The sequence below is a fragment of the Lemur catta genome, chromosome 2, assembly GCF_020740605.2.
Source record: "Lemur catta isolate mLemCat1 chromosome 2, mLemCat1.pri, whole genome shotgun sequence".
NCBI classification, from domain to species: Eukaryota; Metazoa; Chordata; class Mammalia; order Primates; family Lemuridae; genus Lemur; species Lemur catta.
In genome coordinates this window covers 114374751-114398971 of record NC_059129.1, presented here as the reverse complement: position 1 = coordinate 114398971, position 24221 = coordinate 114374751, and the positions used below count along the sequence as shown (strand labels likewise).

The 24221-nt window shown below is 41.9% G+C and overlaps 1 protein-coding gene and 1 long non-coding RNA gene across 4 annotated transcripts in view; one reads left to right on the top strand and one right to left on the bottom strand.

Annotated features, from left to right (window-relative positions):
* The window catches only part of LOC123633231, a 12284-nt gene extending 5393 nt beyond the window's left edge, over positions 1 to 6891 (bottom strand). The window contains exons 1-2 of the long non-coding RNA XR_006733563.1: positions 6613 to 6891; positions 5509 to 5592 (exon numbers count right to left, since the gene is read on the bottom strand). This is a non-coding gene — a long non-coding RNA (uncharacterized LOC123633231). The remainder of the gene's footprint in view (positions 1 to 5508; positions 5593 to 6612) is intronic.
* Positions 6605 to 24221, top strand: HDDC2 (HD domain containing 2). Of its 3 annotated transcripts, none has more exons than XM_045544302.1 (6): positions 6605 to 6721; positions 9076 to 9197; positions 10910 to 11012; positions 17081 to 17149; positions 22920 to 23058; positions 24062 to 24221. In XM_045544302.1, exons 1-6 carry the CDS (start codon positions 6650 to 6652, stop codon positions 24079 to 24081), a joined length of 525 nt encoding a protein of 174 aa, XP_045400258.1. In that variant the 5' UTR covers positions 6605 to 6649; the 3' UTR covers positions 24082 to 24221. The 3 variants fall into 3 exon arrangements, with proteins under 3 accessions (XP_045400258.1, XP_045400256.1, XP_045400257.1); XM_045544300.1 differs by having other exon boundaries at positions 23876 to 24221; XM_045544301.1 differs by lacking the exon at positions 17081 to 17149 and having other exon boundaries at positions 23876 to 24221.

Below are 24221 nucleotides of genomic sequence, written 5' to 3'. Positions count from 1 at the left end.
TGCATTCCCTTCTGGAGGCTCTAGGGAGAATCTACTTTTCTTGCCTTTTCTAGCTTGTGTCTCCTGCCGGAGTTCTTGGCTTACGATCCCCTCCCATCTTCAAAGCCAGCAATGGCCAGGTGAGTCTCTTCACATCACATCACTTTGGCATTCATTCTTCTGCCTCCCTCTTCCACCTTTAAGGACCCCTGGGATTACATTTGGCTTGTCTGGATAATCCAGGATAATCTTCCCATTTTAAATTCAACTGATTAGCACACTTAATGCCATCTGCTACCATTCCCCTTTGCCATGTAATACAACAATATTTACAGGTACTGGGGGGATCAGCACATAGACATCCGTCTGTGGGAGGCCATTATGCTAGCTCCCAGTCACTTTCTTCTTTGTGTTTTCTGCTGGTATGGTAGGAATCAATGCTGTTACAAGCGCTGATGAACTGTTACAGTTTGGAAAAGCAGAAATTTGTTTTTCTAAATAACCTTTTATTTTTGAATTATAATATTCCCTCAAAAAACCCATATCATATTTAAAATAGGGCCCCTCAAAAACTATGTATACTCAATTCATAATTTTTCAGCAAGTCAATGTCTTCCAACTCCTGATACCTTAGGTAACTGGAGAAATTCTTTATTGTTCACTACACTAACTTATCTAAAGTTAAGATAACTGACATGTATTTTGTAAAAAAAGTTACAAATTCAGGGAGAGATTCCCATAAAGACTAAATCAAGCCGGCATGAATCAGGAAGAGCTCAAAGGAAATCAGGCACTGTTGGCAAGAGAAGGGGACAAGGCCACGCAGATGGAAACTCAGCTTGCACCATCCATTCACCATGTGGCTTGCAGTGCCTTTGCTTCATGGCACCCATCTCTACAACATCCCTCATAAAATCCTTCTGCAAATCAAACATCCTCATCTTCCTCATTCTCCTCCACCTTTTGTTTGTTTTTGTGGATCTCACTGCTTTGCCTCTGATCCTTCCTCCATTTAGCACCACCCACCATCACAGAAATGGCTTCCTGTTCATCATCCTAACCGTGTTTAATATAAGCCTCACTGTCCTTGGCATTCATCTGGTTCTTAGTCATATTTAATCTTGTTGCTGAACCACTTCTCCAAAACAACTATTTTATGCCTTCTTTCTCTTTAACCCTCCAATACCTTCTCTTCCATTCACAAATACCTTGGCTTCCTTTCCCCCAGGAGCATGGTAAGATTGTACTCTACAGGCCCTTTTGAAGTTAGATGTTTCAGTGTTACTTATTTTGCCAATGATATGTAAGAAAAAGGTCACATGTCACTTTTGGGGATAGGCTTTAAGAGCTAGGGCTCCAGCCAGGCATGGTGGCTCATACCTATAATCCTAGCACTCTGGGAGGCCGAGGCTGAAAGATCTCTTGAGCTCAGGAGTTCCAGACCAGCCTGAGCTAGAATGAGAGCCCGTCTCTACCAAATAGAAAAATTAGCCAGGTGCAGTGCCTGTAGTCCCAGCCACTTGGGAGGCTGAGGTAGGAGGATCACTTGAGCCCAGGAGTTTGAGGTTGCTGTGAGCTCTGATGATGCCACTGCACCCTAGCCTAGAGCAAGACTCTGTCTCTAAAAAATAAAAAATAAATAAAAATTTAAAAAAAGAGAGCCAGGGTGCCACTTTTCTTTTTTTCCAATCTTGGCAATCTTTTCCAATCTTGCTCCTCTAGAGCACAGAAAGCCACCTAGCTCCCTGAATGAGGTTAGAGCAGCACCCATTAGTGACATGCAATAGACACTTACCGTGAGGAGAAATAAACTTTTGATGTGCTAAGATACAGGGGATAAGAAGGTTGCTTGTTACTACAACATATCCTAGCCTATACTTTGCTTCCTATTTTGGTGAGAAAATAGAAACATCAGAAGAGCATTTCTACAATCTCCCACCAGCACACCTGCCATTGATTAGTCACCATATACTCTGCTTTCCTCCAGTGTTACGGATGAATTCTCCATACTTCTATCTAAAGCCAATCTTTCCTCTTGGACCCTAGATTGGATGTGATTGCCCTTACTCAAGACCAACATTCTAGCATTTCTCTCCTCTTTCTCTCATATAATCAATTTTTCCCTCTCTACTAGATCACTTTTGTCAGTAAATAAACATACTATAATCTCTCCTATCATTTATAAAATTCTCTCTTCTAATTGACTCCATTCCCACCTCATTTGGAATGAGTTGCAATACTTTCTCCCATTCCTTTCCAAATTTTCTCACTAGGATTCTGCTCACCTCACTACACTGAAAACTGCTCTTGTCGATGTCATAGATGGCATGGGAGACACTAAGTCTGGTATCTTGGTCCTTATCTGACATAATATTGACTTGGTTGACCACATTCTTTCCTTCTTGAAATATTTTTTTCATTTGGCTGCCAGGATATAACTGTCTGTTAATCCTCTTCCTACCTCACTGATTGCTCCTTCTTGATTTCCCAGACTCTAAATGTTGGGGAGCAGCCCTTGGATATCTTTTCTTCTTCGTCCACACTTTCTCACCAGGTGATTTCACCCAGTTTCATGGTTTTATAAAACATGTCATATGCTGATGATGTAAATTTACCTCTAGCTCTTACCTTTCCTTTGACCTCAGATTTATATCTCTACTAGGATCTCTAATAAATATCTCAAGCTCAACATGCTCTAAATTAAACTTCTGATTCCTACCCTTTCCCACAACCCACTCTTGCAGTTTTCTCCAGCTTAAACAGAAACTTCATCCTTCTAGTTGGTCAGGCCAAAAATTATACAGTCATCCTTGACTCCTTGGTTACTCTTATACCTCACATCCAATGTGTCATAAATCCTATTAATTCTACCTTCAAATTATATCCAAAACTCAACATCTCCCTACCTCCACTGCTACCACCCTGGATCAAACCAAAATCACCTCTCAAAAGAATTATTTCAATAGTCAAGTAAATTGTCTTCCTACTTCCTCCCTCCCTCCTATAGTCTATCCTCAGAATAGCAGCCAAACCGATCTGTTTAACAAGGAAATCAGAAACAGAATATTCTCTTCTCAAAGCCCTCCAACAGCTTCCCATGTCATATGGACTAAAAGCCAAAGTCTTTACACCAGCCTCCAACATCTTCCATGAACTGGCCAGCCACCTCCTTCCCTGCTACTCTCTCCCTGAGTTTGTTTGTTTGTTTGTTTCTTTTCTTTTCTTCCTTCCTTCCTTCCTTCCTTCCTTCCTTCCTTCCTTCCTTCCTTCCTTCCTTCCTTTCTTCCTTCCTTCCTTTTTCTTTCTTTCTTTCTTTCTTTTTCTTTCTTTCTTTCTTTCTTTCTTTCTTTCTTTCTTTCTTTCTTTCTTTCTTCTTCTTTCTTTCTTTCTTTCCTTCCTTCCTTCCTTTCTTTTTCTTTCTTCCTTCCTTTCTTTCTTCCTTTACTTCTTTCTTTCCTTCCTTCCTTCCTTCCTTCCTTCCTTCCTTCCCTCCTTCCTTCCTATCTTTCTTTTTTTTTTGAGTCTCACTCTGTCACCCTGGCTAGAGCACAGGACCTCAAACTCCTGGGCTCAAGCAATCCTCCTGTCTCAGCCTCCCAAGTAGTTGGGACTACAGGTGCATGCCACCATGCCTGGGTAATTTTTTCTATTTTTAGTAGACAGGGTCTCACTCTTGTTCAGGCTGGTCTCAAACTCCTGAGCTCAAGTGATTCTCCCGCCTCGGCCTCCCAGAGTGCTAGGATTACAGGTGTGAGCCACCACGCCCAGTCTCTCCCTGAGTTTCTTAGCTCTGGCCACACTAGCCTCTTTGCTGTCCTAGAAATCACTATAGGTACTTCGCTTCTGGGTATTTGTATTGTGTCCTCACCCACCTAGAAGCCTCTCCATCTAAATCCTCTCCACCTCATCTTCTAAACTCAGATATCCTCATGATTCACTTGTTTTCTTTGAGTCTCTGTTCAAATGTCTCCTTAGGAGTGAAATCTTCCCTAATTACCTTATGTAAAACTATACTCCACACCTCTAGCTACCTTACTCTGCTTATTTTTCTCTAAAGTACTTCTTTCCATCTGACATATTGTTTTGGTTTTTTCTTCTTATGTGTCTTCCCCCAGCTATAAGCTCCACAAGGGCAGAAACTTTGTTTTATTCATTCATATATCCCTAGTGCCTAGAATAGTGCTTAGCATAAGTCAAGGAATCAATAAACATTGAGTAAGTATTTAATAAATTATGTATTACCTTGAATAGCTATTGAACTTCTAGTGTATGTTAATCTTATATCAACTAAATAGTAAATAAGGAATAAGTCAGTGATAAAGAAAAAAAAACATTGAAATGTATTAGAATCACCTTGGGGAATTTTGCTACCTACATATTTCCTTCTTTCTCATTCTGCCTCCTCCTACCCTGCCCTTCTCTCCCCCACACCCAAAGTTGAAAACCTCAACAATATTTCTAGGATATGTTAGGGGAGAAAAAAACATTTGGAGCCCTTTAGATTAGGTCTTATGATACTTAATTTTTGGTAAATCATTTGAGCCCAAATTGCTATGCATTCAGAGGATTTACAGCACATACCACTAAGAAGTGTGAGTTAGTCTTTGAGGGTATGTCAGTATTTACTTTTAAAAAATCATTTTGTAGATATTGTCTTAAATAAACAGGCTTATTTTCATATAACGTTAATAGCTGTTGTAGTTCCAAGTAGTAAGCTCTTCCTGTGCCATTGGCCAAGTTAACCTTCAAAACTGCTGTAAGGTAGCTGCTACACTTATGAAGAAACTGAGGTTTACAGGTGAATGACCTGTCCAAGGTCACACAATCAGTAAGTAAATGACGGAGTTGGGTTTGGGACCCAGGAAGAGGAATGCGGAGACTGTGGCACTTCACCTCCATCTTCTGCTGTCCCTTCTATAAGGTCATCGCATGGTCTACGTAGATGTAAACTGCTTGCACTCCATCTGCACTATGTTGGTTGCTCAGAGACTTGCATGTTTCTTCCTTCAAGCCATTGAGGCCATACCCAATGCTTATAACACGGGACATAACTGTGCCCCTTTATGAAGGCTCTCTGGGTAATACCAGTGGTTTAAGATATCTGCAGTCATGGGATTTTCATCTTTTTCCCCCCTTAGCAAAGACGTTCTCATAAAATAACCTTTCAGTGCTAAATTTCAAGTAAGTGATAAATGTTTTTTAAGATTCTCCACTTCCAAAAAGGCTCACTTAAGAAACACAGATACATTTTATTCTCTGAAGAGCCACTATGATACACGTGTTAGCTGTGATGATTTCCAACACAAGCAGTTCTGAAGGTAACATGGGAGGCTCCAGTAATGCAATCTATAGGAAGGAAACGTGTAAGGAACATGAATAAAAACACAAACAGACACAGTCAACTCATGGGAACTCAGTACTGCAAGGCAAACAGTCTGGTGAATGGTGGTATCAGAAACTTGTACTTCTGTAAGTTTTTATTTTGGTGGTAGAGTTCCAAAAGTGCTGCTTTTATGCAGCTGACCTTACCATATTGGATGCTGCCAACAGATGCTGGCTGTCTTAGGGTTCCACAGAAGCTATTCTGCAGTTTTCTGTACCAACGTCTTCTTGCTGTGATGAATACACAAACGAGTGTAGGTGAAAATGTTCTAGCACAGTTGCTGGTGTAGTATTCTGGCCCTGATTGAACAGACTGTGAGACTGCAAGCAACACGAGCAGCAAGGACCAACCTGTGTAGTTCATCATTGAATCACCAGCACTTAGTACCAGGTATAAAACAGGCATTTGTGCTATGAATGGAAAAATTCTAATTCCTTTTTATTTCCAACCCTTCTTCCATCACTCTCCCTCCGTGAGTCCCTCAGTCTACTTGTGCATTAACTGCCTCTAAAAATTGGTATCACTGGCTGTTGATGGAATCAAGACAGATGGCTGGGACAGACCTTGACCATCCTTTTGAAGGTTGGGGATTCTTGAGCACTTGAGGTGTTGGGGAGGTTGGGTTTTCACCATGGGATTGCCGTTACTCCTTAGCGCATTTGGGGCTCCCTTCAAAGTCTCCCAGTACTTCTGTCACGCCCAGTTAATTTTTCCCCTCCAAAGCACTTTCCTAGCGCCTCTGTAAAAATGGTATAGATTTCTCATTTTGAAGTAACATTCCTTATTTCTTCCCCCAATTAGCTGAGTTCCTAAAAGGTAAGATTTTGGTGCAATATGACACAGCCCTTGTCCTCCAAACACACATGCCCCGCCCACAGGAATTGCAATCCATAAAAAGTTTGATGGAGTTAGGTGAGTGGCGTTGAGCAAACAAGAATTGAGTGCCTAGTATACGCCTAGCAGTGTGTCTGCCACGGATGGAGAAATGCCCAAGTGGCAGCCACAGAAGGGCCTGAGAAAACTAGCGTGGGGAAGAGAAGGAGGGGAGGAGGAGGAAGGGCAGGGAGGAAGGGGGGAGGGAGGAAGCGGGGGTGTAGAATGGAGGAAAGTAGGGGAGGAATAATAGAGGGGGGGACAGCGGAAGGGGAGGGTGAAGGGGGAGGAGGAGGGGGAGGGGGAGGAGAGGAGGGGGGAGAGGAGGAAGGGAGGGGAGGGAGGAGGGGGAGGGGAAGGAGAGGGAGGAGCCTCACCACGCGGCCTGCTCGGCCCTGCAGCACTGCTGGCCTCATGGCCTCGGCCTCTTCGGGCCGCGGGCCCAGGTCCCTGCTGCAGTTCCTGCGACTCGTGGGGCAGCTCAAGGTGAGCGGCCGAGCCCTGGGAGGGGGGGACGGGACGGCGGGTTGCGCGGGCCGCAGCGGGGCGGGAGACAGGCGCCCGCGGCCTCCCCCCTTCCTCGGCCCTCCCCGCCACGCAGGATCGGGAAGGCAAACGTCCCCGCGGCTGCGGCCGGTAGGCGGAGGAAGAGAGCCGGCGAGGCGGCGCCGAGGGCAGCGAGGGCAGCCGGGGCCGCGCGGGGCCGCAGGGCGCCCAGGGCCGGCTCAGCCCCGGGGCCGCGCAGGCCGCGCTGCCGCCCGACGCCCGGGCCGTCTGCACCGAGCGCTTCCCGGGCGCACCACCCCGTGTGTGTGCGCGGTGGGGTAGGGCCGGCGCTTCTGAGCGGTCGGTGGGAAGAAGAGACTCCATTGGCCCTGCAGATTTTAAGTGGAGTGTTTTAACTGTCGCGGTTACCTCCCAAAATAAGACTTCTGTATGTAATACACGCTGGAGTTTCATTATGTGCGTCTTCCCCTCTCCCCCGTTTCAGTTAGATTTTGCAGAATTTCTCCAAGTTTAAAGCAGATTGCCTGTGTCATGCCACTGTGACTACTGTTTATAAAATTCTTTAGAGATGTAGAGTTCTGGGGAGAAAAATGCAGTTTCCCCGAGATCATATGATCCGAATAAAAGAAAGAGTCACAGCTGGGGGTAGGGTCCAGCAGTTAGAAATGCCTTTATTATCAACCTTCATCTTCAGACTTTGGAAGCCTGTTCCTTGTTCAAGTTCAGCGCCTTCATCACAATGTTTGCTGCTTGTGTAGGATAGGATTGTTTGAAGGCAAAACGCCACAACTGTTGTAGTTGGGAAAAACGCAGTTTTGTTATGTCTTGTCAACCCATATAAGTGACTAAGGTAAAAATCTCAATCAATGGAGGTTTATTAAGCCAAATTTAGGAGCCACCTGGGAAAACACGAGCCACAGGCAGACCTGTGGCTGTTTTTGGAAGGGGAATTTGGGAGCTTCAGCATTTGAAGGTATACAGAGAGAAAGAAAAGGGATGAAGTGGCCAATGAGGTAAAATGAAAATGGTTACATGCTTATGACGCCCAGGAAATCTGCATTTTACTTAAAGGGAGAAAAAGAGAGTGAAGGAAGCATCAATTATGTAGGTGTCCCTGGGTAGGTGAAAGAATGTCTGGTTCTGTGTGTCTCCAGTTATGTTACCTGTAAAGATGAACTAATAATTCGTCGGGGAGGCTGAGGCAGAAGGATTGCTTGAGCCCAGGAGTTTGAGGTTGCTGTGAGCTAGGCTGACGCCACGGCACTCACTCTAGCCCGGGCAACAGAGTGAGACTCTGTCTCAAAAAAAAAAAAAAAAAAACAAAAAGCAATTCATTATTAGTGTGGAACTAGGAACAGGCTTTAGTTTTAGGTGCTAGACATAGTTATAATTTGCATGTTCTTGCTTATGGGAGTTTAGCAAGGAATTTCCTTAATGAATGATCTGTGGGGCCAGTTCTTCACAGGTGCCTGAGGCCTTTACCTTCATTTTTGCATAAGGAGTTGCTGAGGATAGCCCTGAGACTTTGGTTTTCTTTTTACAATCTAAAGCTGGGGTCCCCAGCCCCCAGGCTACTGATCAGTGGATATAGGGTACAGGTCTGGTCTGTTAGGAACCAGGCTGCACAGCAGGATATAAGCAGCCTAGGAAGCTTCATCTGTATTTACAGCCACTCCCCATCGCTAGCATAACCGGATAAACTCCACCTCCTGTCAGATCAGCAGTGGCATTAGATTGTCACAGGAGCATGAACCCTACTGTAAACTGTGCATGCGAGGGATCTAGGTTGCGTTCTCTTTATGAGAATCTAATGCCTGATGATCTGAGGTGGAGCTGAGGTGGTGATCTACGGCTGGGGAGCCGCTGCAAGTATAGATTATCATTAGTAGAGAGGTTTGCTTGTGCAATAAATATAATGAGCTTGAATCATCCTGAAACCATCCTCCCCCAAATGTCCATCCCATGAAAAAATTGTCTTCTATGAAATCAGTCCCTGGTACCAAAAAGATTGGGGACCACTGATCTAAAGGACTTGTGTATGTTCCATGATTACACATCAGTAACAGAGTAACTTAGACTGTTGGACTTCAGTACTATATACTTGTGAACTACTTCTGTCTGTCTTCCTCTTCCCCTTTCATTCTCTGAACTCTATAGTTGATTTGATCATTTTATGTTGATCATTTTTGTTAGTTTAGTAAAACATTTTTTAATAGGTTCTGAAACCACGACCCTGCTTCTGTGTGCTATTCTCTGGACATCTCTTGAAGGGCATAGCAAATAGTTGAAATATTTGGTTTTTTGAAACTCTTTTTCTTTTTCATATTTATCAGAGGGTCCCACGGACTGGCTGGATATACAGAAATGTTGAGCAGCCAGAGAGTGTATCAGATCACATGTACCGGATGGCAGTTATGGCCATGGTGACCAAAGATGACCATCTTAACAAAGGCAGGTAAGCTGATCTGAACTTTAGTGCTTTGAGGGATTCTGGTGTGCACCACTTTTCATGACTGAGGCTTGTGTCAAATTCTTGTAGGTTAGCATATAAGTCAAGAAAAGCTATTTTGAGACAAACCATACAGATTCAGGATATGGGAAGGAGACCTCTGTGTTGAGTGTTTCAGTTGCTATAAACTGTAATCTGGATTTTCTATTGGCAAGTGATAGAGCCTGCCTTGGTCTCAGAGGAAACAAAAACGTGATATTAGGGTCTTGAAGGTGAGCGTGTTATGCTTAAAATTCTATCATTGTATTAGTACACTATGTGTTTTTTATCAGCCCGTTTATGAGTAGTAGCACCCATTTTTGAGATAACTTTGTGGAGCTGCACGTGCAAAATTCAGCTGAAAAAGAGGTATCTTCTCCCCATAGGTCAATTAACAAGTTTTTTTAAATGCTTTTTGAGCACAGGACAAAAGTTTACTAGTATTATAAGACAGTAAATAAATCCAAAATGAATTACACAGGCCTGAAGTGGCTTCTGCAAAAAGCACAAAATTAGTTACAGTCAGAAATTAGCAAAGTATTCTAACAGAGAGGAGATCACCAGTTCTTGGTTGATCTTAATAGAGGAGGCAGAATCTCAGTTGAGCTTTGAAGGGGGTTGATGGAGGTGGAGAGGTAGGAGAAGGCACTGCACATGGAGAGAAAGTCAGAGAAACCAAAGCCCTGACAGTAGGAAAGTAAAGTGTCTTAGAAGTGAGAACTAAATCCATTTGAGTATAGCAAAGGGTTCATTAGGAGTCTGAGGAATCCTGTTACTCAGCAGATGGTGTGGAACTGAGGTGATTTTTGGCAAATAGTACAAGATGAAAGTGAAGTCGAATAGAGATGAAATTGGGAGTAGTCTGAAGTTCATATTGGACCAGAAAGAGATTGGAAGCAGGGAAATCTAAGACAAGGCTATTTGGGTTTGTACTGGCTTAGTAATAGTGGGAATCTAAAACAGACTGGCCCTCTGGTGCATTTATCTCATTACTTGACTTTGTTATTTTGATAATGATTTTTGTAATCGCTAATCATTAATCACCAATGATCATAACCATTTGTTGAATGATCAACATGTGCCAGTAACATGAATTATCAAACTTAATTTTCATACCAACCTTATGAAGTATTATGATCCCTTTTTTACAGATGACAAAATCAAGGGTAACAAAATTGAGCATTTAAAGAAATTAAGTAACTAGATAAAGGTCACACAGCTACTAAGTGTTGGTTGCTGGATTCAAACCCAGATCTGTTCAACTCTACCCATTACTGTATAAACGGCCTCATTTTGGTATCTAACTAGCACGTTGGATAAAATGATTGCCTCCGAATTTTGTATCAGTAAGTAAATGCTGTAACCAGATCATCTCCTGGCTTTGTCATCTGAAGTTATCAACCTTTTAAGGTGAGATTTGAAAAACCAGCCATCTAAAAAAAAATTCATGTTGACAATTTCTCCTGCACTCTCGTGTGTTGTGTTGAATATTAACTAGCAGTTTGGATTCAGAACTCTTGTAGGCTGGCAGAATATAATTACTTTAGAAAATAGTGTATTAAAATACTCTGTGAGGGTGGAGAAAGTAAAATATATTATGTAACTTCAAAATAGTATAGAGAAGGAACTTGTAGTGAATATAATTCTGTGTAATTATTCCACATTTCTTGCCTGGTCAGATGTGTGCGCCTAGCCCTGGTTCACGATATGGCAGAATGCATCGTTGGGGACATAGCGCCAGCAGATAACGTCCCCAAAGAAGAAAAACATAGGCGAGAAGAGGTCAGTGTTGACTATTGACTCTGCAAAGAACCACCAGAAAAACCTGTTGCCGAAGCCACGCTAAGTTTATTAGACCTGTTGCAGTAAGGGAGAATACCACCTTGGCAGTCTCAGTAGTGTCTCAGGAAAGGGAAGGTCAGGGGAGGATGTTTCCATAGAGTTTTAGGGCCTGGGCTGAAGAATGTTAAGATAGATCTGACAAGGTAGACAACTAGCTGGGATTGCACAGTTTAGGACATAATAGTTTTCAATTGGTGGGAATAATGAGGTAAGGTCTTGAAGAATCTCAAAGAGTAAGCTGTTAATGCTTACTCTGTTTTAGGTGGTTCAGTCTTATCTTGCAGAAGGAGAGGTTTCCTGGAGTAAATAGTAAATTGGTTTTTGCTTGTTCTCAAGCTTGTTTAACACAAGAATAGGAATGTATGCCTCTCCCAGCTTTGTTTAACATGCGGACAGAAAATGGAGTTGATTGGTTTCAGTTCTCATTAGTATGTGGATATAGGTAGTCTGGCTTTCATTAGAACGATGGAAATAGCTAGAACTTAGGTGAATTTGTGGGAATTCTCCATGCTAGTTAAGCTCTTTGGAGAGAAGTTCTATAAATCACAAATATAATAATTATTATAATTCTTATTTAGTAAATTTATTTAAGTCCTTGAACTTAGTGGTTGAAAATAAACCAAAGTAAAGAAAAAATATTTGTATTACTAAGTAATGAATCATATTACTTAAGATATTACATAAGATATTAATATCATATTACATAAGATATTAAATGAATGTCAATTTGGGCTGTAAACTCAGAGCCTAGGGCAAAGAGGATGACATCTTTGAAGCAGAGGCTGGAAAATGTGGGAATTCTTTTTTTTTTTTTTTTTTGATAGTGAATGGCTTGTTCTCAGTTCAAAGATTCTTGCAAGCTGCTTTTATTGTAGGCCTGAGAGATTGATCCTAAATTGCTTTATTGAGATGGTTTAACAAGGCCAGTAGGCTGACAGCTGGGTGAGACTAGAGCTCAGTAGCTGGTAGCATTTGTGCACCGTCAGATGCGAGAAGAGCCACAAGGAACGCGAGTCCCAGCGTAGGTGTTCTAACCCACCCAAAAATGTGGGTGCAAGGGGAATAGTCTAAGGAATGTGTTCTTGCTGCCAAAATACAGGTCCAAAATATAGACTGACCATCACGGCAGAAGGGGAGGAAGCAAAGGAAATGTTTCTCTATGTGAATCTATGCTGCCATGAATAAAGAATTCTTAATTTGATTAGCAGAGTTAATACAAAAAGATACCAGTTAGCTCAAGATTCTGAATTGCAGAAAGGAATTAGCACCTGAACCGGAGGATGGTGAGTAATGAAATACAAGATAGAGGAAAATGAGGGGAAAAAAACTCCTCAATTATACAACTTATTGCAAGATGCATGAGAGTTTTATTCAATGGAAAGTCTGGACATTGTGGAGGAGAAATCATATATTGAAGTACCAGAGGGTCATCAAAGACCTTAAAGTAAGGAGAAGATGTGGAGAAATGGGACACAGAGGAAGAAGAAAAGACAAAATGTTCCTCTGGAAGCACACAGTGAATTTGAGGTTTACTCCACAGAGAAGCAAGTCAGAACCTTCTGGAGAAGCACCAGAGTCAGTGTGAAAGATCTCCACCCACTGGAGGTGAGGAAAACCTACCAGTGTCCTGACAAGAGCTGAGTCTTGGCTAGTGACGCCCCATGGAGGGACACAAAAGGGGCCTGAACAACTGGAGAAGGTGCTGCTGTCTTCCTGGGTGCTGTATCCTGGCTATGATGAAAAACCTTTCCAGCCTCATCAAACCTTCTGGCTGCTGCCCACTGCTGCTGACTCACAGGGGAATAAATGTCATAAGCAGCAGGGACCAGGGAAGCATTTTAAAGAATCGCAAGTTCTTGGACAAGAAACCAAAGGCTTTTGGAGAGCGCTGATATGGCATTGCCTCTTCCTGCTGCTGGTCAGGATTTAGGAACAGAGAAGGAAATCTGAGAGCTGAACAATTCTTTATGCAGATGGTGTTTATGAACAAAATTTGGGTGTCTGAACCATGCATTAAGATAATTAAATAGGGGTTTCTTGGCTCTAGGTGGAACTTGCATAATGAGAACCAGGAAGCACCATTTGCCCAGGCCTGCTGACTGGATCAGCAAGGCTTTAACTGAAGTAGAAGGGAGGAGAAATATAGCCACCTCTCCATATCTTCAGGGGATTGGTTCCAGGACCCCCAGAGATACCAAATTATATAAAATGGTATAGTATTTGCATATAACCTACATACATTCTCCTGTATAAGTCATCTCTAGATCACTTATGATGCCTAATATTATACAATGTAAATGCTATGTAAATAGTTGTTACAGTATTGTTTTTTAAATTTGTGATTATTTTTTATTGTATTGTTTTTTATTTTTTTATTTTTTTCAAATATTTTCAATTCACATGATTAGTTGAATCCACAGATTTGGAACCTACTTAATCAGAGGGCCAACTATACTTGATAAACCTGGAAGGCTGATATGTTTTGGAGGAGAGTAGGTATTAAGATGAAAGAGAGAATGAGGGCATAGAAGAAAAAATTTAGGAAGGGGGCCAAAAACAATAATTATAGTGTTGCCCCCTTCTTGAACTTGATAGCATAAACTTTATATTGTAACCCAAGTTGATAAATGATATATAAAAGAATCATTGAGATCTAGTGGGATGGAACTTGAAGCTGGAATACAGCAGTGGCAAGTTATATTCATTTGCAAAGGGAAGACTTCAGTAAACATAAGGCAGAATCACTGTATGAAGGTATCTGCAAGGGTTAAAGTTGCAAAAAACAGCTAGGACGTTAAAAGTAGAATGGAACTTTATCATGGGAATGAACATGACAAGACGGAGAAAATGAAAATATAGAGTGCTTATTATGTGCCAGTAATAAGCACTTTATATATGTTAACTACCTAATCTTCACAATCCTTTTAGGTAGGTACCATTATTTAACCCCATTTTATAGATGAAAAACCTGAAGGACAAAGAGGTTAACTTGCTCAGGGTTCCACAGCTAGTCAATGGTGAGCCAGGTTTGAAACCCAATCTGGATCTAGAGTCTCCTGTTGATGCTAGACTATTATACTGTTCAGCCTCAGCAATGTGTGAATGATGAATAATGCTTTCCAGATACTTGTCACAAAACTGACACAAGATATTTGCTGAAAGCTTCATTCAGCTCAGAACTTCAGACAAATTTTTGATATATTTTGCTAACAGAGGAAGAGGCTAGGGAAGCTGTCACTCTAAATCTCTGTCTGAACAAGTGAACTCAGTGTAGAAGTGGGAGTGGCAGGGCTCATGACCAGGAAGGGAAGGGCTGACATATTCAGCCGTGTACCCTGGACTTTTAGCCAAGTCAGTTTTAGAGGGTTTATTTAAAAAGGTGAGCTTTATTCTGTGGCATTATACTGCCAAACAAGGGATATTGACCAAGAGGTCTCACAAATGCAATTCTGATTGTTTTTTTTTTCCTAAGAGACAGGGTCTCACCCTGTCCAGCCAGGCTGGACAGTGGTGCTGTCATAGCTCACTGTAACCTTGAACTCTGGGCTCAAGCAATCTTCCTTGAGGAAGTGTTGGGATGACAGGTGTGAGCCACTGCACTCGGCTCATGATTTTATAATAACAAATATCAGCCAGCTTAGATCCAGAAAATCATTACATAGTTTCAGGAAGAGAGCAACAACATGTTTGTTTGCTGTTTTGTTTTTTAAAGAACATGATTATTTTAGACAATAGGAAGCTTTATTAATAAGTCAGTAATTGGATGTGATCACCAAAAGCCAGTTCAGTCTTAGGTTAACTAAAATAGTCTCTTGTCAAAGCAGGACTTTTATGTTTGTATTCTAAAAGTTTAGGTTTTGATATACCTGTTCATACACGTTCTCAGTTTATTCTTTTCAAGCAAAAGAAATAGGCAAACTTGTGCTTCTGGAATAATATAGAGAAAAGTAATCTTTTTATAAAGACACCTTTAATTTGTGAAAACAAAGTATTTTCACAGGTATTTTTGCTGAAATTTATGAAAAAGAAACAAGGGAGAATGCAGGTACAAAATGCACTAAATTTCATACTACTAAGGGTGATATGATGCTATACCTTTATTATTGGACAAGCCATTCAAAATGGTGATGCTACTTATAAGAGCAGATTGTTGATACTGGCAAATATGGTTTGCTCTGGGAGTGGTTGTATTCTATAACATTTTTTCCCTCCTGGTAATAAATAAATATACACATAGATGTCCATCTTTATTTTCATTGGTTTCCCCAGCTCACTATTTTATATAAAACCTTTATATTGCCCCAATTGGGTATTATAACCGTATTCTTCCCCAGGAGCCGACCTGTGGTTAGAAAAACTGAGTCAGATTAAAAGGAATAGAATGAGGATGGTGAAGGAATTTGAAGCCATTGAGAATAAGTTGTTCCCTGGCTGGGCATGGTGGCTCATGGCTATAATTTCGGCACTTTGGGAGGCCAAGGTAGGAGGATCATTTGAGGCCAGGAGTTTGAGAACAGCCTAGACAACATAACGAGACCGTCTCTACAAAAAAATTTTTTAAAAAGAAGAGTCAGTTGCCTCCAAAACATGATATTTTAGAAGGATACTTGAGCAACTCAGAAATGAAGGAAGAGACGGCAATAAGGGTAGCTCCTGGGAGCTCTGAAACTAGAAGTACAGAACACCCTCTGCTCTCATTTTCTTTCATCTCTGCTTTTCTTTGGGTTTTGGCCAACCCAAAACCCATGTAGGCTTCTCCTCATGGTTGGGGATATGGCTTCTTTCTCCCAGCCCCTGCTGGACAAATCATGCAGACCACCCGAGTGGCCTGGTTTGAATTATTAGGGTATCTCTTCGATCAGTCACCGTGGCCACAGATAATCTAGCTCAGCAGGTCACTGTCCACCTATTTGACCTTGTGTTTGTAGTTCAGACAGGAAAACAGGAGGGATGGAGTTAGGCATAGTGGAAGAACTACAGGGAGAACTTTCAGCTTCGTGTAAGAAAGTACTTACTGTCAGTGCTGCCTAAAGCCCGCGTGGGCAGCGTCTGGACATGTTTGTGGAGAGAGGACAGAAGTGTTCTGTGAGGCTGTTCAGGGGTTGAGATGCTACATGGATAGTTGGACTAACTGCCCTTTAGTATCCCTTTTCAGCCTGTGAGTACGTGAACCTACAAAATTCTGTTATGTAACTTCCTTTATGTTAATGACAATAGTTGCGCATTTGTGTAGTACTTTAAATTTTACTATAGAAACATCTTAGAAATAAAAAATGAATATAATACCATACAAAAAATTTCCTTGAGCTTTGTAATTTACTGTTACTTTCCCATTCTCCTCTCAGGTTTGGTTTTTTCACATTTTTTTATTTTAATAGATTTAATGGGTACAAGTTGAATTCTGATATATGTATATATTGTATAGTGGTAGAGTCTGGGCTTTTGATGTTGGTTTGTTTTGAGCTCTGGTACTGCTGGACGTGGTGTTGCCTGCCTATAATCCCAGCTATTCAGGAGGCTGGTGTGGGAGGATCGCTTAAGCCCAAGAGTTCGAGACCCACCTGGGCAACACAATGAGATCCCATCTCTATTAAAAAAAAAGAAGCAGCAGCAGCAAGAACTCTGGTGTACTTACGATTGACATTTGTGTGGGCATATAAGTCCACAAGATGTAAACATCCACAAGATGTAAAATCTGTGAGTTCACTTCTGATATTTCTATAATTGTTTCACACCCTTGTTGTTGTCCTTTTTGTGTCTGGTGTGCCGCAGGCCACAAAATAAATGCTAAATGAAGCCTATGAGAATAAATACACTTATTTATTTAATGTATTAATACACAACTGCCTTCCTTGCAACCTATAAATATTGTCCAATATAGGCCAATTTATTCTGCTGCCCCTTTGGGAGTTCTTTGTAAGAAACTGAGCTCATAATTTGGCTTTCATAGACTGGTTGTTAACTTAGATAAATGTGAACGTAGTTAAAAGAATGGCTTGATATTTCAGGAAGCTATGAAGCAGATAACTCAGCTCCTACCAGAGGACCTCAGAAAGGAGTTCTATGAACTTTGGGAAGTAAGTATATGTGATGAGTTACTTTTTAAAAACTATCACTGAATTTATATGGCTCATGAATGTTTTAGTTGACTTAGATTATCTTAACAAGCTGTCTCGAACTTACTACTGTCTGGTTTGTGTCTGTGTCTCCTCTCCCAGCTGCTGAAGAAATGACTCATGGCTGATAGAGATTTTTTTCCCTCCAAAATCCTTTTGTCCTTCGCCACCGCAGTGCCTGGTAGGATCTTGATTCCCAGCTCCTGGATTTCCTGCTGCTTTGCCCACACCTACCCACCTATTTCTGGCCCTTGAAAAGAATATGGACTTTGGGGTAGTTCAGAACTGAGATTGACTCTAGCCTCTCCACTTCATGGCTCGGTGACCTCGCTGAGTCTGTTTCCTATCTGTAAACCCTGGAGGGTTGTCAGGCCTGGGTGAGGTCAAGGTGAAGTGCTGCCCTGAGGCCTGGCCCAGAACTGGGCCTCCCCTAGTGTTAGCTCCCTTCCTATGCTAATTAACGACAGTGGAGGTCAGGCTGGAAGGAAAGGGCAGGTTCAGCTGTTTGCTCCTATTGCTTTCCTTGCCCATTGTTCTTGTTCATTTGTGAAAGAAAACAATCCCCCCTTCCTACTGTGTTCCTCATTTCCAGCCAGTCCACACTGGCCCTTCCCTGCTTGAGTACCTAGACCCCTCCTATTCCTGGTAGTCCTGCCTCTCACTCTCACTCGCCACATTTTCTCCAAAGCCCAAATTCACTCCTGTCTTCAGAACAGGATGTTCCACCTCCTCTTTGCACATACTCAGGCCCCTGCCCTGCCTTGCCTCTCCCCAGCCCCAAAGCCCGCGGGGTTCCCTTTCCTACTGCCTCACGTGCTGGGTCAGGCACTCCTTTGTCTTGGGAGCGAGGTAGGAAGTGCCTGGGCTTGAAACCCTGCACAGATCTTTCTCCTGGGAATGCCAAGTCATGCAGCGTCTGCCTTTGTAGTGCACTGTCATTTCTGTGGTTTGGCTCAATTATGGGATGAAATAGCCTTTTAAGGCGGTGGGGTGTGGTGCAGAGACCGGAGCCTTGCTGTCACAGAGACCTGGGTGAATCCTGACTCCGGTCTGCACACCTGGGGATGAGTTACTCAGCTCTAGTTGACCTCATTTTCTCCTCTAGAAAATGAGAGTCAGACAGGTCCACACACCTTCATCCATAATTAGGAAATTCAAAAAGCTCAGAGAGCCAGTTTTTAAAAAATTTAACCTGACCAAAACTCATTTGGCAGCAAATTCTTACCTGAGCTAACAGGAGGGTACAGAGTCCTTATTCATCCCTTTTGGTGTGAAAATTAATATGCTTTGATGGAGAAATATTCATCTGCTTGGTAATTGGGAGCTGCCCCAGACCTCACTAGAGGTATTCTGTAATATATACTTTATGTACCATATGATTTTTCTAAAATAAGAAAATGCTGAAATCTGAAACAGTTCTGGCTCCCAGTTTGAAGATGAGAGATTGTGGGCCTTTAATACCTACCTTGTTGGATAATTATAAAAATTAAATCTGGCAAAGTGTGTGTGGTATCTAATCTGGAGCCTGGAGGAGGTACTGTCTGTTATAGCAGACAGTGTAGGTAGAGCTGTTACCGCTGTTATAGGTATAGTAGAGTTTCTTTAGGAAAAAGTATCTCTTATCTCAAAGTATGTACTTTCTAGTGAACTTTTGGAACACTGTATAAGTTGAAGAATAATGGAGTGGAGTTAGATCACATCTCATACATAAAAAGAAAAAAACTGGCACCTGTATATATGAAACTAATCCCATGTATTGTCTCTTAAGAGGGAAATGCCCTCATAATTTGAAAACCTTTTATAAGAATTTTACCCTTGTGCTTCCTGATCATTGTAAACACAGTGGCAGTGTCTATTACATTATTGTCTTAGTCATCAGCAACTGGCTAAAAATTTTACTTCAAAATTTACTTGAGTTAAAACAGTGTCTTCCAAAGAGAATACTACAGTAGTTATTTAGAAAGGCTTTAGATTTACATAAATATAAAACACAGAGAATTAAAACACTTGGTAACCTCCAAACAGGTAATAATTTTACTGTCTTGTAAATGTCATTGGTTGAATTAGTAAGGCTTATTAAAGAAGATTTCTCCAAAAACACTAGAGAAGGATCTTTCCTTGCCTCTTTCTAGTTGTTGGTAGTTGTAGTCCTTGACATTCCTGGGCTCACATTCCATTCTCTTCCTCGTAGTCACATAGTATATGTCGTTTGTCATTATCTGTATATCTGTGTCCACATTTCCCTCTGCTAGATTAGGGCCCATTCAAATCCAGTATGGCCACATTTTAATTGGAGTACTTCTATAGAGATCCTATTTCCAAATAATGTCACCTTCATAGATCACATTTATAGGTTCTGGGTGGACATGAATTTTTTGACATAGTATTCAACAAAGTATTCAGTGCAGTACAGGGATCCATAATAATTTTTGCATTTTGTAATTCATGTGCAGTGTGTTAGTACATGGGCTTCAATATCAGACTTCCAGGGTTCAAGTGCTGCTGCCCTGTTTACTAGTTGGGTGATCTCGGGGATCTTAATCTCTCTGTGCCTGAATTTTCTCACCTGTAAAATGGCTATAATTATAGAGTTGTAGCAATTAAAGTAATTAATATATATAAAGCACTTAGCATACTGCCTGGCACATAGTGAGCTCTATTTTCCTCTGTCTCCAGTCCATATATCCTGATTTTGGTTTAAGAAAATATTGTCATTCTGTACCCATGGAACTCAGACTAGTACTAGTTACATAGAAAATGCCAGTTGATTGATTTTTGAAATGTTAATTACCACAGCTATACCTATAAGCCCAGAGGGTCACCATCTATTTAAAGTAATTAAACATCCTTGATTATAATTTATCTTTCACCATAGAAGTGTGAAATCACATTTCAGCAAGCCAAGAGAAAACATTTTCATTTTTTTTTCTGAGAATATCTCAGAAAGATGTCTACTTCACCACCTGTATTTTGTTATAAAAAATTATCTTTTTGAGCCCCAAGGCATAAAGGGAGCCTCCCACCCCCAGTTCCATGCTAAACACCCAGCACATCCACCTGTCCTTGGATTGTTTTCTCTCTTGGTAGGAGAGTGGAAAATTCAAACAGGGCAGCCTTTCCCCAAGGAAGCAGGTGGAAACTTTGATCTTCCTCTTTTCCTCCCTTTCTCTTCCTTTTCTAGTCCTCCATGTTCAGAACCTAGAATTTGAATCTCCTTCCTACTCGGACTTCTTGTCCTTCTGTTGCTCTATAAAACCCCAATCTGAGTCATTTGGTCATTTGTCTCTTCCAGGCATACGTGAAGGTGGCAGAGCGCTGATGCAGGGACCTTCTCTACCACAGGGACAGTAGCCATGGCTCATCACAGCCTCCAGGCTCTGCAGAGCCTCAGGGCTGCCAGCACCTACCTCCTCAGTGAGCCGGGTGTGGTGGCTCATGCCTGTAATCCTAGCACCCTGGGAGGCCGAGGCGGGAGGATTGCTTGAGGTCAGGAGTTCAAGACCAGCCTGAGCAAGAGTGTGACCCCGTCTCTCCTAAAAATAGAAAAATTAGCTGGGTGTCATGGCATATGCCTGTAGTCCCAGCTACTTGGGAGGCTGAGGCAGAAGGATCGTTGAGCCCAAGAGTTTGAGGTTGCAGTGACAGAGTGAGACTCTGTCTCCAAACAAAAAAAGCATTGTTCAGTATTGTAAGCAGACTTAAGCTTGGGCCCAAGGCTCAGGCAGGTAGCCAAAGTCACCTCCTATACTAGCTCATAGCTCACAGGGCATATGGCTGGAGGTGGTGTGGTGTGTTTCCACTCACATTATGGGGTTTAGGGGAATGTCATGTCCCTTAGTTTTGTTGTAAATGTTATCCATGAGGTTTTGGTTTTGTTGTTTCTTTGCTCTGTCAGTGTTTTGTCTGTCTTTTGCTCCCTATTTTACCATCTGCCTGGTTACTGAAGCCAGAAACTGGGAGGTCATTTTCAACTTTCCATCTCATTCACTTTCATATTTTAATTCGCTTCTTCATCCTCCCAGTTTCCCTCCAACCCTCTCTTCAGACAGATTCTTACAGCTTCTCTGCTACTGCTGCAAAGTCTTGAAACCTGGTTTCTCTGCCTCTAATCTAGCTGTATGCACACTGCAGTTAATCATCTTCCTGAAGTGCAAATCTGAACATGACTCTTCCCACTTGGAACCCTTCAGTGATGCCAGTAGCTGCGGGATAAGCTGAGGCTCCTTAGCGTAAACCACACGGCCTTTCACGAGCTGGCTCTTGCCTCCGTCTGCAGCCTCTTCTGTTTCGTCTCCCTCCCTCGTTCTCAGTCCTGCCCTGAAGAACTACTTGCAGTAAATTCTCCAAATGCCACGAGTCCTTCTCACACCTAGAGTTTTGTCTTTTATATTCTTTTTTTTTACTCTGCCTTTTTATTGGAAAATAAAGTTGGAGAATGCCTTTACTGTTATTTTTTGAGAGAAAAATTCAATAATTTATATTTCTTTTAAAAGAAATCTGTACGTTAACCAGAATTTGTTATAAAATGGTATTATATTTTTTAATGGTCTTAAAACCTTTTCTCACTTTCAGCTTTCAACAGAAAAAAGATCATAAACTGCTATGCTTGGAGTATTCCATTTCCTTTCGTTAAATCATGAACTTGAATTTATTAAATATAAATATATAACTATGAATGTGAATAAACACTAATAAAATGTAATTATTTTTAAGTGCCTTTGAGATAAAGGAAAATGTATTTTGTTTCGTATTTAAATGATTCCCCTGTACAATTTTCAGCTCTATCAAATCCAAATGACTGCATTTATAAGAATAAGGCATCTAATAAAAACCAAGAAACCTTTCCGTGATTCATATCACATCACCCTGCCAAGAAAGCATGACAGGTTTATTATCCGAACACATCTGGGATGGAATTACAAACGAGAACATGGCAGGAAACCAGTTGGGAGCACTTTGGTCTTAATGGAAGAATGAGTCTGTATAGTATTAATTGAGACTTGTGGTTGTGTGACATGTGTCATGCTCTAAGAAGCAGACCTCCAGGAGCTTCTTGTTTCAGATCTGCTCTATGGAGGGAGTGGCCAGTGGGAAGAGGAAGGGTAAAAAAGCTGCTGCCCCTCAGCACCCACGCCCCCCCCAACACATGCGTTGTAAATCCACAGATCCTGACTGTATCCTCAATAGTCACAACCCAGAGGGACATAATTAGATCTATCCTATGTGGAAAGTAGGAACAGATTCCCAGGTAATGTGGTAACCAAAAAAAAAGCTAGAAAGTCACTTATAAAGGAAAAGGAAACCTGACATTAAATGGAAAGGGACATACAACATACAAGTTTGAGAAGGGTAAGATGAAATATCACCTTGAAATTAAAAAGATCTAAACTACTCAGGTGGATTAAAGAATAATGGTCTTGAAATCTTGAAATGAAGACAGGATATTAAACAGGAAGAAAAGAGCTTGAAAGTGTCTAAGACAAGCAAATGAGACTTCCAGAGCATCTGGTAGAACACTTGGAATGGTGAGCACATCCTTGCATGGAGTCCTCGTGTTGAACTGAGAAATTACAGGTGAAGCGTCTCTAAGGGTTCGTGTACGATGGAGAAATGTGGCCCATACAGAATGTGCTTTTAGCTGTGACTCTGATTTCAGGTATCAGAGTCAGAATTTTCCTGGAATACCCTATCATGCATCCCTAATCCTGCTGCTTTAATTTCCCTTACTTAGGAGTATGAGACCCAATCTACTGCAGAAGCCAAATTTGTGAAGCAGCTGGACCAATTTGAGATGATTCTTCAGGCATCTGAATATGAAGACCTGGAGAACAAACCCGGGAGACTGCAAGACTTCTACGACTCCACAGCAGGTACTCAACACCATTTTCAACAAGAATCCATTTGGTTCGGCTTACTCAGTGTGACAACTAACATTATGTTAGTGAAACCCACTGTTGGCACCCTCGTCCATCCCTTTCCTGTGGAGAGGTTGAGGGTGGGGAATAAATGGAGTAGAGTTTAGTGTGGAATGAACAGTGAGCAACAAAAGGCACAAACAAGAAAAGACCAGGAGGGAAGACAGTTTGGATTTAACAGTTTCCAGTGCTAGCCACTATGGACCTTCCATAGCTTAGAGCTTGGTGCCACCAGGGCAGAAACCCAGGCAGGGATGAGGAGAAGGGACAATAGCACACATCAGCCAGTTGAAGCAGAGAGGTGTTTGCAAGAGAGACGTCTCCATCCTTGTTTACATCCTGGGAAAGCCTAGACCCCCTGGTCTTCCTACTTAACTTTTTATTTGTAGGTGCTTTGCACCTTGATTAATTGCAGGTTTGGAATGGGTGGAGCTTGTTTTCACCTCTCTGGGCTCCCTCACACTTGAGTTTTCTCATAGTTCCTAGTAGAGGCATTTGGGGGCTGCCTGGTAAACTTTCCCAGTTCTGCCTAACTGGGGATCCCTTGCCTGAGTCTCATGCTTATGCTCCGTGTCACCTGAAGTGACAGAGAATCAATGCGAAGTGGTCCCCTTCGGCCCCTTTTCCAGGACCTGGAATCTCCTCCCTTGGGGTGAAGTGTGGGTCAGATTACAGACTAGAGCCCCTGGAGAGCCCTGGCATCAAGCTGGGGAAATAGATACATTCTCTTGTCAATATGGGAATGCTTTTTCCCTTTCTTTTTGCTTTGTAGGAAAATTCAGTCACCCTGAGATTGTCCAGCTTGTTTCTGAACTTGAAGCGGAAAGAAATGCTAACATAGCCGCAGCTGCCAATGAGCCGTGCTCCTGAGATGCTGTCTGCGTTGCTGCACTCCTGTAACAAACATTTTATTTTTATGTTTCATGGCATTGCCATTGTGGTCTGTTGTTTTCCCTAGATGTGTCTGCTTATTTTTAACTGGACTTCAGCAAGAAATGTGATGTAATTTGGGCACTAAAAGAAGCCATGGAACAGGAAGTGGCCATGAAAATGCCATGGACGAAGACTGGAGGGGGAGTGCCTTTTTTATGAACTAAATAAACATTAAACACCTAAAA

Bases quoted from the DNA above. Each gene is read 5' to 3' on its own strand.
- HDDC2 (XM_045544300.1), top strand. From the start codon at position 6,650: ATGGCCTCGGCCTCTTCGGGCCGCGGGCCCAGGTCCCTGCTGCAGTTC. The intron at 9,198-10,909 runs GTAAGCTGATCT...TTGCCTGGTCAG, and splicing joins GACCATCTTAACAAAGGCAG to ATGTGTGCGCCTAGCCCTGG. The intron at 23,059-23,875 runs GTACTCAACACC...TTTGCTTTGTAG, and splicing joins CTTCTACGACTCCACAGCAG to GAAAATTCAGTCACCCTGAG.